General features: G+C 40.5%; 2 protein-coding genes and 1 long non-coding RNA gene across 4 annotated transcripts; 2 read left to right on the forward strand and 1 right to left on the reverse strand.

Moving 5' to 3' along the window:
- Positions 1-18: 18 nt before the first annotated feature.
- LOC124262371 lies at positions 19-8,486 on the forward strand. Its single transcript, XM_046696858.1, has 6 exons — positions 19-173; positions 1,201-1,381; positions 4,320-4,400; positions 5,583-5,772; positions 6,490-6,655; positions 8,066-8,486. The coding sequence occupies exons 1-6, from the start codon at positions 153-155 to the stop codon at positions 8,279-8,281; spliced, it is 855 nt and encodes a 284-aa protein (XP_046552814.1). The 5' UTR covers positions 19-152; the 3' UTR covers positions 8,282-8,486.
- Positions 8,487-12,379: 3,893 nt separating this feature from the next.
- LOC124262444 lies at positions 12,380-12,875 on the forward strand. Its single transcript, XR_006894593.1, has 3 exons — positions 12,380-12,422; positions 12,485-12,608; positions 12,821-12,875. It is a non-coding gene; the product is annotated as an uncharacterized LOC124262444 (long non-coding RNA).
- On the reverse strand, positions 12,692-20,458 carry LOC124262383 (uncharacterized protein C1orf109-like). 2 transcript variants are annotated; one of them, XM_046696874.1, is made up of 5 exons: positions 20,288-20,458; positions 18,427-18,707; positions 17,673-17,849; positions 16,895-17,010; positions 12,692-13,279 (listed from the first exon to the last, which is right to left on the reverse strand). In XM_046696874.1, the coding sequence occupies exons 2-5, from the start codon at positions 18,687-18,689 to the stop codon at positions 13,236-13,238; spliced, it is 600 nt and encodes a 199-aa protein (XP_046552830.1). In that variant the 5' UTR covers positions 18,690-18,707; positions 20,288-20,458; the 3' UTR covers positions 12,692-13,235. The 2 variants fall into 2 exon arrangements, with proteins under 2 accessions (XP_046552830.1, XP_046552823.1); XM_046696867.1 differs by having other exon boundaries at positions 17,673-17,852; positions 20,288-20,454.
- Between the last annotated feature and the right edge of the window lie 56 nt (positions 20,459-20,514).

Genomic DNA, 20,514 nt, shown 5'->3' on the forward strand with positions numbered 1-20,514 from the left:
TTGGGCATGCTTTATGCGGTCTGTTTATCAGGGAACCGGAAGCGCAACAGGTGCCTGCTTGACAACAAGACGCCGTTGCAACATGGAAGGACTTCAGGCTATGAATGACCTCAAATGACAAGAGATAAGAGACGTGAATAATTTCTGTCATCATGAAAAGCCAGGATACTGAGGTACCGTGGTGAAATCGTCTTAGAATCGTTGTGACATTTCATTCTTCTCTTACAATCAACCTGAATATTTAAAAATCTGTAGCTGGCTAAGCTGGTTTCACAGAGAAGAAATTTGACTTAATTGTTTTCAGTGAATATCTTAATGTTCCGATAATTTTAGTATTGTGCGAAATTGACTCTGCATAAAAGGTGAACTTTATGTACTAGTTATGGAATATAATTATTTGGGGCGGACAAGGCCTTATGAAAATAGGGGGTTACAACAAGATTATTTGTACTCAGGTGAATCTCTTTAAACTGGTCAAAATATTGGTTTATAGCATGCATTTGTAATGGTTTTATAACTTTGGCAAAAGTTTGACACACATCTGACTTCTTTTTTCCCCCTCATATATATCACGCCTTTGGTCCCTTTCTTTTCGGCTGGCCTTTCTTCTGACTGTAATGGGATTACAACACAGAGCCTACTGCTTCTGTAAATACTATGTCTGGATATTTTCACGTTGGCCTTGCAGTGTAAATGTGAATAATCTCCCCAAAGGTAGATATTTTCCAAACATCAAAAGTAAAGCTATAAAGTGATTATTTTTGTACTTGGGGTTTATGTTAGTAAGACTGTTGAATGCACATTTCCAAGAGCATTCCATATAACTATAACACATGCTAGTGTTTCCGAAAAGGATCACATGACCAGCTGCTAATGCATTATTGTTGGAAATTACATTTGAATCCAGTTTGGATGTGCAGAGGATATGCATATGCTTAAACTTGAAGGTAACTTGTGAAAGATTCGTTTATCAAACATTCTAATTTTAATCAAGTTCTTCGTCATGTCCATTTGAACATCAGGAAAAAAACACTATTACTAACACGTGATTGCAGGGCATAGAGCACCTAAAACCAAAAAGAATGTTTAAAATGTGTCCAGTTATGTGATACATGTATAAGAAAACAATATTATCCTTTAAGAAAATGTGATAGCAATGTCTTTGTTAAATGCTTGTCAGGTATGTTATTTCTGCTTCAGATGGAACAGGATCCCTACCTGTGTACATGTGGACCTTGCAAGAAGTTCTGGCATGACTCCTTCCATAATGTGTCCTCATCCTTGAACTTTTCACCCCAATGTCGGGCGACAGGGTCATCATTCGCTTCCCATGGTCTCCTCCGTTATGGCGACCGTGTCTTGGTGAAAGAACAGCATCCAGGTAACATCCATTGAAAATTATATTTCTTGGCAAAGCATATTGAGTCTGTTTTTAGCCCGCCGGCATGTAATGCAGGGGATATAGTCAATGCCTCATCTGTCTCTCCGTCCGTGATCATTTTGTTTTCGGAGCATAACTCAAAAACCGTTCAATATTTTTCAGCAAATATTGGTAGATATATCAAACAGAACCTACAGTGGTGCCTTTTGCTATTTACAGATTGTTGTCATTTTCATTTTTCTCAGTTTCCATGGAAACGTTTTGGACTTAGTCTCAAAAGGGAGGGGTGGGCTTTGTTTCCTGAGCACAACTCGAAAACATTTCAGTATCTGTCAGCAAAACTTGGCAGATATATGAGGCAGATCCCAAAGTGGTGCCTTTTACTATTTACAGATTTTTGTCATGTTTATTGTTCTCGGGTTCCATGCAAACGATTTGGACTTAGTCTCAAAAGGGAGGGGTGGGCTTCATTTCTGGAGCACAACTCAAAAACCATTCAATATCTTTCAACAGAACTTGGCAGATATATGAGACAGATCCCAAAGCAGGGTATGAAACTAACAAAAAATTCAACTAAACCACATGGCTGGCTACATGTAAAACTTGCCATCCCTGACCAAAACTTACCTGCCCACAAAATATCTTCATATAAATGTCTAAATTTTAACTTGACCGTGGGGCAGGTGAATTTGAGAATCAGGCAGTCTATGTTGAAAATAACCCGTCCCGGGCAGTCGGGCAGGCAGGTATTTGAACACTGCCCTAAGTGGTGCTTTTGCTATTTACAGATTTTTGTCATGTTATTTTTCTCGGTTTCCATGAAAACGATTCAGACTTATATGCTTGATTGGCATTTTCGAAGATGCTATTTGATGAACATAGAGATATTTATCCCCCACCGCGCGCTTAACGCGAAGCAGGGGATATAGTATTACACTCCGTCCGTATGTCCGAATTGGAATATCTTAAGAACCGTTCACTAGATCCTTTTCATATTTGGTACCTAGGTTCATCACAGTATAAGAAAGGCCCAAGTCAGGTTTGGTGACCTTGACCTTCATTTCAAGGTCACAAGGGGACTTTAATGTTTAACCTGCATTTTAACCTATCACAAGAACCGTTCACTGGATTTTCTTCATATTTGAAACCAAGCTTTATCTAGGGAAGGTGCGGGGCCCAGTAAAGTTTGGTGACCTTCACATAATTGTCAAGGTCATGGCGACACTTTGAAGATTTCAGCATGTAAACCTGCACGTTAAGCGGTCTCAAGAACCGTTTACTGGATTTTCTTCATATTTGAAACCAAGCTTTATCTAGGGAAGGCGCAGGGCCCAGTCAATCTGGGTGACCTTCACTTAATTTTCAAGGTCACAGAGACACTTTGAAGATTTCAGCATATTAACCTGCATGTTATGCTTGTCAGTGAGATGCTTCAAGAACCATTCCCTGGAGTTTCTTCATATTTGACACCAAGCTTCATCCAGGGAACGCACATGGCCCAGTCGATTTTGGTGACCTTCACTTAATTTTCAAGGTCATAGAGACATTTTTAAGATTTCAGCATGTTAAATTGCATGTTAAGATAGTCAGCAAGATATCGCAAAAAATATTCACTGGATTTTCTTCATATTTGACACTAAGCTTCACCTAGGGAAGGCCCAGGGCCCAGTCAATTTTGGTGACCTTCACTTAATTTTCAGGGTCACAATGACACTTTGAAGATGTCAGTATGTTAACCTGAATTGTCAGCAAGATATTTCAAGAACGGTTCACTGGATTTTCTTCATAGACTTTCAAGACTTCACTTGAATGTTTTTCAATAAGCAATTTCTTTAGTACTATTTTTGCATATTTCATACACTATGACATTCATGTCAAGGTCAAAGTCAGTCTTGAAAATATGTGTGTGTGTTTGAACACCTGAAGAGCAAGATATCGAGAGGTTGACTGGTCATGTTTTTCTTGACATTTAACGTAAACTTTCATTACTTTATAAGTTTGATTTGATAATTTGCCGCGGGGTATTATGTCACCTTAGGGACAATGCTTGTTCTGGGTTACATCTTCTTTTTATTCTTGAGTATAACATTTCAGGGCTTGTTCTGGCCCCATCCTCAGGTTTCTGAGGCATCAGAACTGATGCTTTTCTGAGGTTTCAGAACTTGGCATCAGGTTTCATTATGGTGATCATCATCATCACTGTTCAGTTTTACCTGATGATGGGGCCAAAACAAGCCCTGAAACGTTGCACTCAAGAATAAAAAGAAGATGTAACCCAGAAAAATCTCTATGTTTATTCAGACTTAGTCTCAAAAGAGAGGGGTGGGCTTCGTTTTCGGAGCACAACTCGAAAACCGCTCAATATTTTTCAGCAAATATTAGTAGATATATCAAACAGAAACTACAGTAGTGCCCTTTGCTATTTACAGATTGTTGTGATTTTTAATTTTCTCAGTTTCCATGGAAACGTTTTGGACTTAGTCTCAAAAGGGAGGGGTGGGCTTTGTTTCCTGAGCACAACTCGAAAACCTTTTACTATCTTTCAACAGAACTTGGCAGATATACGAAGCAGATCTTGAAGTGGTGCCTTTTGCCATTTACATATTTTTGGCATTTATATTTTTCATGATTTCCATGGAAACGATTTGGACTTAGTCTAAACAAAAATCAAGTTGGACTTGAAGTAACTGTCAGATGATTTGTTCTTTCAAATATGTGGGGGCCGGGGGTATATGTCATATTCTGGTGACTCTTGTCTTGCATGTCACCAATTACAGAATGTCTTGTTCAGATATTTGCTAAAATACATGTACTTGTAGAAACTTTCAAAACCCTGCCATGACACACAACCGCCAATCAACATTGTTGAAAACCTTTTCCAAAAGCATGTATGATTTTTGGACAGTCAGCCATCACTTGAACCTGTTTGTATTTTCAGGTTCAGTGCGTTACGTGGGTTATGTTGATGACCGCCTCATAGCTCCACGCTTGTATGTTGGAGTCAAGCTGGATGACAATGGTAAGATACAACTTGTTGGACAATAGGTGAGGGATGGATGGGTCATGACTGGTTGAAGGGTTATTAGTGGTTGAAGGGTGGATGGGTTATGAATGGTTGAAGGGTGGATGGGTTATGAGTGGGTGAAGGGTGGGTGGATTATTAGTGGGTGAAGGGTGGATGGATTATGAGTGGGTGAAGGGTGGGTGGTGGGTGAAGGGTGGGTGGATTATTAGTGGGGGTGAAGGGGGTGGATTATTAGGGGTGAAGGGTGGATGGATTATGAGTGGGTGAAGGGGTGGGTTATGGGGTGAAGGGTGGATGGGTTATGAGTGGTGGGTGGAGGAGTGGGTGAAGGGTGGATGGGTTATGAGTGGGTGAAGGGGTGGGTGGATTATTAGTGGGTGAAGGGTGGATGGGTTATGAGTGGGTGAAGGGTGGATGGGTTATGAGTGGGTGAAGGGTGGGTGGGTTATGAGGGTTGGGTGGGGATTATTAGTGGGTGAAGGGTTGGATTATTAGGGTGAAGGGTGGATGGGTTATGGTGAAGGGTGGATGGGTTATGAGTGGGTGAAGGGTGAAGGGTGGATGGGTTGGATGAGTGGGTGAAGAAGGGTGGGTGGATTATTAGTGGGTGGGTGAAGGGATGGATTATGAGTGGTGAAGGGTGGGTGGATTATTAGTGGATGAAGGGTGGATTTATGGGGTGAAGGGTGGATGGATTATTAGTGGGTGATGAGTGAGTGGGTGAAGGGTGGAGGGTTATGAGTGGTGGATTATTAGTGGGTGAACGATGGGTGGATTATTAGTGGGTGATGGTGGGTGAAGGGTGGATGGATTATTAGTGGGTGAAGGGTGGATGGATTATGAGTGGGTGAAGGGTGGGTGGATTATTAGTGGGTGAAGGATGGATGGGTTATGAGTGGATGAATTTGTGGGTGAAGGGTGGATGGATTATTAGTGGGTGAAGGGTGGGTGGATGAACGGTGGATGGGTTATTAGTGGGTGAAGGGTGGATGGATTATGAGTGGGTGAAGGCTGGATGGATTAGGAGTGGTAGACTGGTTATTTGTTAATATATGACAAGTGGAAGGGTGATGTGTGGATAAGTGACGAGTGGATGGGTGATAAGTTGGTAAAGTGGAACTGTTGTTCTCATATCTTGTTCTTTCTAAGTGTGGTGTATGACTGTTCTGATTCCAGTCAACTCCGTTCACAATGGTATGTACATGGGCAAGAGATACTTCACCTGCCCTCTGGGTCATGGTGCAATGGTAAAGTTGTCAGATGTACGCCCCCTTGCCCAGGCCTCCCCTCGTCCCCCGGTCAAGGGCAACACCATGTTTCCCAGCTTCAAGGAGGTGTGCAAGAGAAGAAAAGAAAGAGAAGATAAGTAAGGAAATGATGAAACATGACTTGTTAGTGTGAATACTCTGTGTTCTCTTCAGTGCAAGGGACACACAGTTGCTGAATTTGTGAGGGGAAGTCTCAGTGATGCTAATTCTGGATTAGTTCATCATTTTTCAGGCAAGTGGATGCAGTGTAGTGTAGTTGTTCTGAAATTGAGGTTCCAGTTCTTGTTCTTTGGAATACACTCAAGGACTGTTGTGTCAAAGTTAAAGTACCTACAAGAATACTTCCGAGTTGTCTAAGGTTTAACACAACCATAGAAATGATGACTAAATAAGCAATATGCAGGAACCCAGTGTTTATCCTTAGACAACCGTAACTCTGACACATCAAAGTTTGACACAACAGTGTTTCACTGGCCTGTCTAAGTAACTTTGCACAACCGTGAGTACATTGTACTTGTGCATTCTCAGAGATCATTGTTTGCATAGACATGACAGATGGTCTAATAGTCATTTTCATGTTTGTTTGATATGTTTTTCCCATGAATTTGAATTTGTGAGGTGTATCTTTCAATATGTCTTCTGTTCAAGCATGACAGAGCATTGTGATCATTTCATGTCTTTCTTTAATATATATTTATCCAAATGCACAAAAATTTATTTAAAAAATGACAATTCTTTTCTAAGGCAGAATTCTGTATACCATATGAAATACAAAGTTCCTTTATTTGTCTTACATCTTATGTGGTATTTGACAGGCTTGCAAAGCTTTATGCAGAGGCTGAACAACCCAAGTGTTTCTCTGGACGGGCTGCACCCAAACCACCGTCCATCAAACCACGTCTTACAAAAACCTGTGACCTTCGCATGTCATCCGCTCCTCCCGTCTACTCAACAGGAGACCCTCATGACATTGCTATCAAGGTGACATACTTTTATTCATAAGTAATTTCAACACCAAGTGTACATACAGTTTTGAAGATAATCATCCAGAATCCCAAATTTGGCATTAGTACCTAACACTTCTTTGATTAGATGACAAACTCTCAACTTTGGAGAGGAAAAATTATGTAACCTTTGTGTGAATATAAGTGTTCATGAATACATGAATTCTGTTTGCGAGAGAAAGCAATTAATCATGTTTGAAGGCAGAATTTCATTGTCCAAGTGGAAGAGCTGAAATCTATAACCGTTTTCCAAAACAGACTGTTTGGGGGAAGTGGCCTTGAGTGAGTGAGTTTAGTTTTATGCCACACTCAGCAATATGCCAGCTATATGGCTGCGGTTTGTAAATAATCGAGCCTGGACCAGACAATCCAGTGATTAACAGCATGAGCATTGATCTGCGCAATTGGGAACTGATGACATGTGTCAACCAAGTCAGCGAGCCTGACCACCCAATCCCGTTAGTTGCCTCTTATGACAAGCATAGTCGCCGTTTGTGAAGTGGCCTTGAGTTATATGGGTGCAGTGGTGCATGGCAAATGTTTTTATTGGCTCATAAATGGTTGCAACAACTGTCACTATGCAATCAGTCTTGCGATACTTTGTAGCTGAACATCCATAAAAGTGTACGCAGATTGTTGGGTTGGGTTTTTTTAAATGAATTTGGTGAGATAATACATATTTCCCAGGAAACTGTTGAATAAGAACACTAGTGTTTGGTAAGAATATGTTGTATGTGTCTGCCATGCTGACTATGGAAGGCCAGCCTCTTATCTTGATTTTGTGATTAATTACAGTAACTAGATTTCTTTAACTAAAACCACCTGCTGGCCTCAGACTGGAAGCATCATGTATGTTGTTACCAAGGTTTGTGGACACAGTAACCACATTCTCTTGACAATATTCAGTAATTTGACAGAATTTGGTGAATACATAAACCTGGTTCACTGGGCAGTGAATTGTATAATAGTACTCAGACGAACTTCAGTGACTTGAGTGCAGTGTTCAGTATTCCTGGATCTTGCACTGTGTAGAAACAATGTAACACTTAAATCAGTGTGATGCCATGCTGTCAGATTCTAATACAGTTAAACTCACAGCAGGTCGTTCAGCAAGTATGTCAAAAATGAAAACCCTGTACAAAAACCTGTTGTCTTGTTTCTTCACTTACCCTAAATTTCATCAAAGAAACAGTGGCCTAGTTTCTCAACATTTTAATAGGGGGTAGATTTTTCTCCGTAATTCAAATTGAATGATATTTTACTAGACTCCGCCTTCAGTCATGTAGCTGAGGTCTTACACTTACATCCTTCCCTTTTCCTCTCAAATGCAAAGTGACTACTTCCAACACACTTGTAAAGCTGCTTATAGACATTTATTCTCTCTCAGGATGAGAAACGGAAGAAGGAGAAACAGGACCTCTGCCTCCAACAGGCAGCCTTGCTGAGTCCCGAGGAGCTTCAGATGAGACAGTGGCAGCAGCTGTTTGGGGGCAAGAAGGATGGACACAAGATGGCCTCCACTCTACAGAAACTCCACCAGGCATATGAGAAGGGTCTGCATATGGCCCACAGGAAATCATCTACCAGCAGCACAGACTCATAATCATGTTTAGCTTTTATGACACTTTCATTCTCAGTACATGCTGCATTTAACAAAATAGTTTGGTTTGGTTGTTGTCAAATGAGTGCTCACTCAGCACTCTTCAAGCTATATGGTGGCGGTCTGTACATAATTGTGTCTGGTATAACAAAACAATTCATTTGTGAAATGTAAAGTCAGCACATAGCAATAAGGAGCCGTGAATATATGGGTTGGAATTGGTCTTCATGCTTGTCATAAGAGGCGACTAACAGGATTGGGAGGTCAGGCCTGCTGACTTGGTTGACACGTTATTGTATCCCAATTGCGTAGATCAATGCTCATGATGTTGATCACTGGATTCTCTGGTTCAGACTGGATTATTAACAGACCTATCTATTGATAACTGGAATATTGCCAAGTGCAGCATTAAACAACAAACAGCATAGCAAATAAAGATCTGGTCATGTGAACGGCACATGCCAAATAGATACTATTCCCTGTCATGCCAGCTGCTTAATAAGTGATGGAACAACATCAACACCTGTCATAGGCATCTTTTGGTTTCCACTGTGAAATGTGCCTTGGTGTTTTACAACTATTTATCTTGCCCCCCATCCCCACTCCCCCTGCCTTTCAAAATATTGCTTTGGCTGACTACTGTTAAAGATCATAGCAATTATTAAGGTTTTAGATGTTCATTCTTGAAGATTTGATTATAAGAGCCTAAACAAGTGTTTTGTCCTGGTATTATTGTAATTGTTGTCCTCTTGACACTACATACACTGTTATGTCTGTTGAGGTGAAGTTTATTGTGTAGCATCTGTTGCATTAATCAAACACGTTTTGCTCGACTGTGATTTGTTTCTGTTGCCAAAACATTTGTACATCTATTGACACATGTTCTTGCAGTGTTCTAGTGTGTTTACAATGTCCTATCCCAGGTCAAACTGGGGACTGACCAGGTGTGTATATTCCCTACTGTAATGTACCTATTGTTTGTGTGAACTTATTAGTTAGTGTTTTAATCACAGAATTTTATGAAATACCCAATATGCCATCCATGAATGATTCAGTTACTACGGGAATCTTCTGTCTTCCCATGAGTTGTAGTTTAGATTTTCATGTCAGAAATGACTACTACCCAGAAACAGTCTTTCAACATGTATAGTGACAGAGGGCATCACGTTTGATTAATTTGAGAAAGTTAGAAGTGAGCGATAGTCTACATCTAACTCTAGTACCCAGGAAGTTTATATCCATTGTAAACAAAATGCCTGCATGAAGTATATGATTAACTGTTTTTTTGTATCTATACACAAGCATAAATTATGTTTTGGAAACATCACAGAACACAGACACAAGATGAGTAACACTCGACTGTGGAACAGTCATTATAGTGAGTGAGTTTAATTTTACGCTGCTTTTAGCAATATTCCAGCAATATCACGGCGGGGGACACCAGAAATGGGCTTCACACATTGTACCCATGTGGGGAATCGAACCAGGGTCTTCCGCGTGATGAGCGTTAACGCTTTAACCATCTAAAGTACTGTCGGAAATGCTAGAAAAATGCTTTTTAGCCTTAATATCTTTATAAAGGTGATAAATGTACTATGTTGTCAATATATCAACTCGCCTATTGTCTACCTAATTTTTATTTCAATCGATTTAACATTCCCATGCATTTAAAGGGCAGTTTACAGGAGAGAATTTGGTACCAAAACAGCAACTTAATATTTTTTCAGAGTTCAACAACAGAAATCTGAAATAGTCTTTACATTTATGCTAATAATACAGGTGGTGTAAAAATATGAATTAACGTTTTTCCTAAACAAATAAATATTCAATGTTTGTGTTACTTTACTTAATTATCGTTTCTTTATTGAAGAAATATTATTATAAATGTTAAGTCTTGATAAATAAGTTTCCCGTCATGCATGCACATCTTTATCACAGCGTCCACTATGGCCAACGATTTGCAGTCGATTGTTGCAAAGGTTTACAAATTTTTTTCTGCTTAAAAAAGACAGAGGTAAACCTTTCATTAGTTTAGAAAGGGTTTATTACAGAACTTGTAGAGCTGTTTGCATGTCTTACCAACAAGTTTACAATATTGTAAACAAATCAGACAAGACAGGGACCGTCTCAAATGCAAAACCGGGACGTGAAAACCATCCTTGACAACTTTGACAAGGGAGTGCTTAGACTGGCGGGTCTACAAACTTTATGAGAAGAAAAATATACATATTCTAAAGAAGCTACACCAGTGACTTCGTTAAATCTTTGGCCAATGTTCACAACTAGATTAAACTGACCGAATTACATCCATATGTTTTCAATGAAATATACTGTTGACATGCAAAACATTTATTAAAACGTTGCACATTTCTACAATCAATCGATAAGATAACACAAGTGATTAGACTCTTCCAATGTACAGTAATTCGTATGTTTATTTAAAAAAAACACACATACACAAATGATCCCTTACATAACCGATCATTATACTATAATGTACACATATTCAACATTTTGCAGAAAACATCTATTGAGATGACCCCTCGCCCGAGCGCATGCTCAGGTGTCAATACCATGGATGCTGATGACGTAACACAGGCAATTAATGTTTGTATCAAATAACGTCCCACTACCCCTTATTTTTCTAAGTTTTTGGTATTTTCATCAGTAAAAACACATTTTAGGGCATGTCTCACAATTTATTCTCTCGGTCTACATTAGGTAGATGTTTCTTGAAGTGATATTTGTTATTTAAGGTAACTGTAATACCTCTGAATTTTAAATATAAGTCAAAAAGCATTTTTCTAGCATTTCCGACAGTACTTTAGGCTACCCCACCACCCCAACAGTCATTATCATTTTGTGTTATACATGTTGCCAAGGTTACGCTATGTGATAAGAACAATACACTTTTTTATAGGTTGAACAGTACAGCAGCCAGGCCTTGTTGAGATAGACGTTTCTATCACTGTTGAATACAAACTGTTAATTATGGAGGTCAAAACCTATATTATTATAGATCTGCCAGTGCTTGCCTTCTCTGATCTTCCAGCCTGGTGTCCACCAGTAAATAAATACATGATTTAGTTAGTGATAAGAATTATACATTATCCTCATTATAATGTTTTGCATTTGAGTGACTGCGGTGAATATTTTGACTTTATTGTTTACAGTTTCACATTTCTGTCAAACAGGGTTGCTGTTATTCTTCTGACTGTGATAATACTATGGAAGCTGTTTTAATTTGAATTAAATCACTCCCCTACAATATGTACTTGTTGGAAGATCTAGTGAGTGAGTGAGTTTAGGTTTACGCTGCACTCAGCAATATTCCAGCTATATGGCGGCGGTCTGTAAATAATGTTCATGAATACATGAATTCTGTTTGCGAGAGAAAGCAATTAATCATGTTTGAAGGCGGAATTTCATTGTCCCAAGTGGAAGTGCTGAAATCTATAACCGTTTTCCAAAACAGACTGTTTGGGGGAAGTGGCCTTGAGTGAGTGAGTGAGTTTAGTTTTATGCCACACTCAGCAATATGCCAGCTATATGGCAGCAGTTTGTGAATAATCGAGCCTGGACCAGACAATCCAGTGATCAACAGCATGAGCATTGATCTGCGCAATTGGGAACCAATGACATGTGTCAACCAAGCCAGCGAGCATGACCACCCGATCCTGTTAGTCGCATTTACAACAAGCATGGGTTACTGAGGATTCATTCTAACCCAGATCGTCACAGGTGTTTGACCAGCATATATCAAAGCTTTTGGTTGCAGTTGAATGTAAGATGCAAACCATGATGATGGAAAGACAACCTTACTGTCAGTCTTAAGTATAACTGGTCCACCTCTCATCATCATCATCATATTCTGAGTATCCTCCAGTTGTGGCTGGCATGTCCACATGGTCCTTCTTACCATGGTAAATGTTGGTGATGTTACCAGGTGCAGCCTGAGGTGCTCCATTTGAGAGTCCATGTTGCAGTGTTACCAGGTGCAGCCTGAGGTGCTCCATTTGAGAGTCCATGTTGGTGGTGTTACCAGGTGCAGCCTGAGGTGCTCCATGTCCATGTTGGTAGTGTTACCAGGTGAGAGTCCATGTTGGTGGTGTTACCAGGTGCAGCCTGAGGTGCTCCATGTGAGGTGCTCCATTTGAGAGTCCATGTTGGTGGTGTTACCAGGTGCAGCCTGAGGTGCTCCATGAGAGTCCATGTTGGTGGTGTTACCAGGTGCAGCCTGAGGTGCTCCATGAGAGAGTCCATGTTGGTGGTGTTACCAGGTGCAGCCTGAGGTGCTCCATTTGAGAGTCCATGTTGGTAGTGTTACCAGGTGCAGCCTGAGGTGCTCCATGTGAGAGTCCATGTTGGTGGTGTTACCAGGTGCAGTCTGAGGTGCTCCATGAGAGAGTCCATGTTGGTGGTGTTACCAGGTGCAGCCTGAGGTGCTCCATGTGAGAGTCCATGTTGGATGTGTTACCAGGTGCAGCCTGGGGTGCTCCATGGGAGAGTCCATGTTGGTGGTGTTACCAGGTGCAGCCTGAGGTGCTCGATGAGAGAGTCTGTGTTGACGGAGTTACCAGGTGCAGTCTGAGGTGCTCCATGAGAGTTTCCATGTTGGCAGTGTTACCAGGTGCAGCCTGAGGTGCTCCATGTGAGAGTCCATGTTGGTGGTGTTACCAAGAGCATATGTTGGTGGTGTTACCAGGTACAGCCTGTGAGACTCCCTCCATGTGGAGTTTCATATGGGTGATGTTACCCAGTGCTGTATGAGTTACGCCATGTAGGAGTCCCATGTTGGTGGTGTTACCCAGTGCAGCCTGTGAGACTCCCTCCATGTGGAGTTCCATATGGTTGACGTTACCCAGTGCTGTATGAGTTACGCCGTGTAGGAGTCCCATGTTGGTGTTGTTACCCGGTGCAACGCTAGGGTAGGGAGGACAATATTGTAGGTACTGTATCAAAGCCTCTCTTGTACAAAGAATGTCAGATGACAGAGAGAATCTGAAAATGTAAGCGAGTGAGTGAATTATTTGCTTTTTCAGGACTATGTCCCTGACAGAGATATAACACAGCTATCAACCTGATCAAGGTATCCTGTACATAAATTCAGTAGGTGAAACAATTACAGCATCTGAGCAGTGATCCAAGCATTCATCTCTGGTTACACATTGATGGTGATGAAACCTACATTTAATACAATGCTTTTAGTTTCAAGGATTACTATTTATTTCCATTTAATCCAAACATTGTTTGAAGAAGCATGTAGGTGTCCTGTTAGGGTAAATGTAATTCATAGCATATACACAAAATCCCAAGCCACCTGCAAAACCAGACCACTTTATTGCAGGTCAAAACAAAGATGGCTAATAAATATTGTGGAAAGGCAAGGTAACTCTATATCACAATACTGTTGAACCAGGTGAATTTTCCACAATCACTGACAATAGTTGCACCTAGACATAGCTGTGAATTCACAGAACTATAGTTTCCATGAGACTCTTGTTAAAATAGTGACAATCTCAACTGAGTTCAGAAGCTGCTAACAGGACAGTAGTCTGGACTTGACTCTCGGCCCACTTACCAGACCTTTACACCACTGACCCCTACACAGACTCCCAATAGTACTACAGCCTGAATCTACATGCTAGTAACACCACAGACTCCTACACGGACTCCCAATCAGAACTACAGCCTCAATCTACATGCTACTAACACCACTGACCCCTACACGATCTCCCAATAGTACTACAGCCTCAATCTACATGCTAGTAACACCACTGAACTCTACACAATCTCCCAATAGTACTACAGCCTCAATCTACATGCCAGTAACACCACTGACCCCTACACAATCTCCCAATAGTACTACAGCCTCAATCTACATGCTAGTAACACCACTGACCCCTACACAGACTCCCAATAGTACTACAGCCTGAATCTACATGCTAGTAACACCACTGACCCCTACACAGACTCCCAATAGTACTACAGCCTCAATCTACATGCTAGTAACACCACTGACCCCTACACAATCTTCCCAATAGTACTACAGCCTCAATCTACATGCTAGTAACACCACTGACCCCTACACAATCTCCCAATAGTACTACAGCCTCAATCTACATGCTAGTAACACCACTGACCCCTACACAGACTCCCAATAGTACTACAGCCTGAATCTACATGCTCTACATGCTACTAACACCACTAGACCCCTACACATGACTCCCACCAGTACTACAGCCTCAATCTACATGCTAGTAACACCACAGACTCCATGCTACACCAATCTTCCAAGCCTACAGCCTGAATCTACATGCTAGTAACACCACTGACCCCTACACAGACTCCCAATAGTACTACAGCCTCAATCTACATGCCAGTAACACCACTGACCCCTACACAGACTCCCAATAGTACTACAGCCTCAATCTACATGCTAGTAACACCACAGACCCTACACAGACTCCCAATGGTACAGACTCCCAATAGTACTACAGCCTCAATCTACATGCTAGTAACACCACTGACCCCTACACAGACTCCCAATAGTACTACAGCCTCAATCTACATGCTAGTAACACCACTGACTCCCAACACACTACAGCCTCCCTAATGCTAGTAACACCACTGACCCTGAATCTACTACAGCCTAATCTACATGCCACTAACACCACTGACCCCTACACAGACTCCCAATAGTACTACAGCCTGAATCTACATGCCACTAACACCACGGACCCCTACAGAGACTCCCAATAGTACTACAGCCTCAATCTACATGCTAGTAACACCACTGACCCCTACACAGACTCCCAATCAGTACTACAGCCTCAATCTACATGCTAGTAACACCACTGACCCCTACACAGACTCCCAATCAGTGCTACACCCTGAATCTAGCCCCCTTTACACCACTGACCCCTACACAGACTCCCAATCAGTGCTACACCCTGAATCTAGCCCCCTTTACACCACTGACCCCTACACAGACTCCCAATCAGTGCTACACCCTGAATCTAGCCCCCTTTACACCACTGACCCCTACACAGACTCCCAATCAGTGCTACACCCTGAATCTAGCCCCCCACTTTACACCACTGACCCCTACACAGACTCCCAATCAGTGCTACACCCTGAATCTAGCCCCCTTTACACCACTGACCCCTACACAGGCTCCCAATCAGTGCTACACCCTGAATCTAGCCCCCTTTACACCACTGACCCCTACACAGACTCCCAATCAGTGCTACACCCTGAATCTAGCCCCCTTTACACCACTGACCCCTACACAGACTCCCATCAGTGCTACACCCTGAATCTAGCCCCATTTACACCACTGACCACTACAAGGACTCCCAATCAGTGCTACACCCTGAATCTAGCCCCATTTACACCACTGATCACTACAAGGACTCCCAATCAGTACTACACCTGAACCTTAAGTGTATACAGCCATTTATTATTTACAACTAATGCATAACAAGAAGACAAAGTCATCAATATCCCCCGCAATGGCAAAATACTCTTCATGATAATTATGTCTACGAGTTATGATTATGTCAAATATTTAGGTGTGTATATAGAAAAGTGGAAGGAGAGTATTGAAAGGTTTTTAAAGTTCTGCTCCAGAAAGTATCACAAATTCAGGCTAAGACAAACTTGTTGCCATGGAAACGCCAAAAATATTTTATTCAGAATTCCAAAACTACCAAAAGGCACCAGTACACCACCAGACCAATCTATGTGCCAAGTTTGGTAAAGAAATAGTGAATGGGTTTCAAAGCTCGGAAAATATTTACTACCACCAATTCAGGCTAAATTGTTGCCACGGAAACGCCAAAAATATATTATTCAGAATTCCAAAACTACCAAAAGGCACCAGTACACCACCAGATCTATCTATGTGCCTCGGGAAGTTTGGTTGCCAAACCAAAATAGTGAATTCCAAAACTACCAAAGGCACCAGTTTACCAGTTATGTGCCAAATTTGGTGAAAAATATTGAGCGGGTTTTGAGTTAAGCTCGGAAAAGTTACTACCACCAATTTCAGGCTAAGTCAAAACTTGTTGCCACGGAAACGTAAAAATATATTATTCAAATTCCAAAACTACCAAAAGGCACAGATATATATTCAGAATTCCAAAACTACCAAAAGGCACCAGTACACCACCAGACCAATCTATGTGCCAAATTTGGTGAAGAAATAGTGAACGGTTTTAGAGTTCAGCTCGGAAAAGTGCACACAACCACTAATTTCAGTCTAAGTTGAACTTTTGCCATGGAAACGCCAAAAATGTTTATTCAGAATTCCAAAACTACCAAAGGCACCAGTTCACCACCAGATCTATCTATGTGCCAAAGTTTGGTGAAGAAATATTGAAACGGTTTTAGAGTTCTGCTCCGGAAAAGACAAATGTGCCGGACAGTTTGACCGGAAATATTACAGACGAGTCCATTTTAATACCCATAAAAGCGTTACGGGGGGATAAAAAGTGTTGCACACTAATCATCACCTGCCCCTAGGAAACCATCATCACGAAAAGTCATTTTAACTATTTGTGGCGTATTTGTCATAAAAAATATGCTGCTACACCTGTGATGGATCTATCTCACCTCTGAGGTTTTGTAGAATATCTTTGTCTGCTGACGACCATGTTTGGGCCAGGATATCAGAGTTTAAAGTCTTCTCTTCTGACAACTGTTCTATCCAATGCATCTTCATATTATATCTGTTCATAAGGAAATCTAACAGTCATGGCAGTATCTGCCTTCATCAAGATCCAGTACTCCATACTAAGCATAATCAATCATGCATTAATATCTGACACTGGTCCAATACTTAGTCTGAAACTAACTTCCATTATCATACATTAATGACATATAATGTAGGGTTTTTAAACTGCTGATCAATACAGCTGAAGGTTCTTCTCATGTAGTATGTCCTTCACCATGATAACTGATGATCCTTGATCACTTAATCCTAATCTGAAGTAGGTGTGTATTAATTTTCAACCTTCAAAATATACATATGACAAATTGTGATTTGAGAAACAATAGTATTTGTAATAATGACCTGAGGGAAGGGTATATTCAACTAAACAAATCAAATAGTCGCATAGGTTTTATCTGAACATTAAAATTCACCATACGTCAATGTTGTTTTACCAGCACATATATATAGGAATATGCTAGCTGGATCAACGCAGCTGAAAGAAGTGACTGAAACCATAAGTAACTAACCATGCAGTGGGGCACAATGTCAGACAAACTACCCAAGTCACAGGTCCTGCTAACCTGATCTTTATTTAATCCCTTCTGACAACAGGCACACATGCTGGGAACATACTCTAACCCTGGTCACAGTCCCGTTTCACAGACAAACAAAGGATACAAGTCAAAGAGCAAACATTCCGAATCCACGAGTATTTCCAACATGGCCGACATCGACGGCCATGTTGCTGTCGAGTCAGTCATCTTATACACATCAAGTTCACTGGAATGTCTCTTGTACAACTTCACACACTGGTCATGATGTCTGCAGAACTTATCTTGTTCCTCTTTCACAGCACTTCTGAAATAGGACATGTAACAGGTCTTAAGTTGTGAACTTTGATACAAATCTTGCCAATGATAAGGCTCTAAAGACAACTAAAATAGGGCTACAGATTGTTTCCCAGGGGAAAAGAAACATCAGCTTCCTAAATCCAAATTTATTTCCTTTGCTGCTTTTCCCTCCTCTTCCATTACACACAAGATCTCCAGGGCATTTCTTGATAACTTACGATGACTGTACAAGTGGTTTACTTTTCAGTACTAACATTCAAAATGAAATCTAAAATATTATTCATTTGATTACATAATTTTTAACATATCTTATTGATATACATGATTATCTGGAAATCCATTGCTATTGATATAGATATCATAACCTATCTGAGAGAACAGTAGCCAATGTACTGGCAGATTCATTTGGGGATGCAGGAGGTGCACATTTCAGACACCTCTCATGTAACACAGTGACCTTGGCCAAGTGACTTTTCAGTTTTGACTTTGGTATTATGTGCACCCTTGAATTTTCAAAATCCTGAAAGTGGCCCTACACAGCATACACATACACAACCTAAAATTAGTAAATGGTAACTTACAGCTTGTCATGTAGATTGGCTAGTTTATTATCCAACTCTGATAGAATCTTGTACAGTAGCCTCTCCTGGACATCTGGTAATACCTTCCCCACTGGGAGTGCTTCAACAGCCACGCCTTTACAGTCAGAGTACTGCTCACACAGGTTGGTTACCACAGTAACCGTACCAGCACAGTCGGCTAGCGTCTTCTCCCAGAGACAAACAACCGATTCAAGAACTTGGAATGTTTTCTGAAGCTGTTTTTGTAGGCTTAACTCGCCCATTTCCTATCGCTTGTTGACCTGGAAAATGATTTTAGTGTATAAAGAACCTCTACAAGCATGACCTGAGAGTCTGTGAGCACACAGAATTCCCTGTATCTATCTCATTTCCTTCTGAACAAGTGAGGCTTAACGCTGCAAAGACCTTACTTTCAGACAAATTACCCAAAAGGTTCACACTGAGTCAAAATCAAATTCTCTATTTGCTAAATGGTGCAAACTTGCCACCATTCCTATTGTAAATAGACCTTTGTCAATGATTTAATTAGAATCCTAGGTTGTGGTTAAATAATGAAAGTTGATAATCATGGGACCATCTAATATCGTGGAAGTTAATGTTATGGCTATAATGATTATAAAAATACAGTGAAAATACATAATCTAATTTCACTGTATTTATATTTTTAGACTATGGCATGTGGCACAAGCACATAACGTTCACTTACTACAAAGTAACATTCAGCTATAATCTCGTGCTACAGATCAACACAAAGTATTGTTGTATTAACCTGTATAGCTATAAACATTATAAAGAAACGTAAGAACCTTAAGTGACAGAAGTAACAAAGCAGGAGTGTTATTTTGTAGTTTCTTTTCATTGGGCTGTGTTTATAACTACTGTTTTAATATCAAAATTATTTTTTTATATTTTCATTGGGACAAGTAATGTATGTTTCTTTTTAACCAAAAACAATTGAACTGCTACTCATTTAGATAAAATAACAGTGCAAAATGGCTAGTAATAATCCAGTCAGTCAATTTATCACACCTCTCTACAAAAATTGTACCAGTCACAAGTTGTTGTCAAGGAAAAACCATGCTTAATCTGGGCATCAATTTGAGTACGATTCCAATGATAAATCAATTTCAAGCATTCCATCATGCCAATATTACTATTGGCAAACCAACTTCCAGCTCGAAACACACGGCAAGTATGACCCTAAATTTTGAACACTTACTTATTGAGGCCCCCGTAGCTCAATCGGTAGAAAGCAGGACTTTAAATCTGAGCATTGTGAGTTTGAAACCCCGCTTTGGAACAAACATTTGCAACAGTTTCTTCAACGAAGAAGTGTGTGAGTGATGGTGACATGTGACGTCTCTTCAGGTTGTACGTTACTTCCTTACAAATCATAGTGAAGAATTCTAAAGGTGCTCCAAAGCATGCAATATTATGGACTGATAAAAATGTTCATCATATTAGCAGCTTAATGATGAAACCTGTCATGCCGACATGAATATTGTATTCTCATCTATTTTTGTAATCTTTTGCGTAGTTTCTACATTCAAATTTCAGGCTAGTGAATGATTTTGTGGACTAGTAACTTTCAGGCATACCTAGCCTCACTGGCTAGCAAAATTTGGAAACTATTTCACACACTGCTTACAATTGGCTGTGGAAAGCATTGTGAAGTTGCATCTCTGATTATATTAGGATGGTAAATATGCAGATGAACCTATATTTGTCGAAGTATTACTCTTGAAGTAAGTTTGGTTTGTGCAAGATGTCATGGATGACTGAGACAGGGTCAAACCAGTTTCAAAATATTTCAAACCATATTGTCTATTTGCTTTCATTGGAAATTGAACTTCATCCTTACACTATCTTGTAAAATTAGTATAGGTCATGGCTTCGCAATATTCTAGAGTTTGTCTTCTTCTAAAGTTTCTTGCAATCATGATGTTTTGTTGTTTGGTCCTGTGATCTTTGTATCTGCTGAACAAGATACCATCATCCCATGGACCGCCATGCAGCATGCAGTGTCTGTTTGCCAGAAATGAGTAATAGGTCGTAAATAAAGATCGACTGGTGTTGTATACTATATAA

This window comes from Haliotis rubra, unplaced genomic scaffold (genome assembly GCF_003918875.1).
Source record: "Haliotis rubra isolate DU_JTF1 unplaced genomic scaffold, ASM391887v1 Scf12, whole genome shotgun sequence".
Lineage (NCBI taxonomy): Eukaryota > Metazoa > Mollusca > Gastropoda > Lepetellida > Haliotidae > Haliotis > Haliotis rubra.

Excerpts from the sequence above, each read along its gene's own strand:
- LOC124262371 (XM_046696858.1), top strand. The coding sequence starts at position 153 with ATGAAAAGCCAGGATACTGAG. Across the intron at positions 1,382-4,319 it reads GGTGAAAGAACAGCATCCAG|GTTCAGTGCGTTACGTGGGT; the intron begins GTAACATCCATT and ends TTGTATTTTCAG. Across the intron at positions 5,773-6,489 it reads AGAAAAGAAAGAGAAGATAA|GCTTGCAAAGCTTTATGCAG; the intron begins GTAAGGAAATGA and ends GGTATTTGACAG.
- LOC124262383 (XM_046696867.1), bottom strand. The coding sequence starts at position 18,689 with ATGGGCGAGTTAAGCCTACAAAAACAGCTTCAGAAAACATTCCAAGTT. Across the intron at positions 17,853-18,426 it reads GCCAATCTACATGACAAGCT|AAGTGCTGTGAAAGAGGAAC; the intron begins GTAAGTTACCAT and ends GTCCTATTTCAG. Across the intron at positions 13,280-16,894 it reads TATTCTACAAAACCTCAGAG|ATTCTCTCTGTCATCTGACA; the intron begins GTGAGATAGATC and ends TTACATTTTCAG.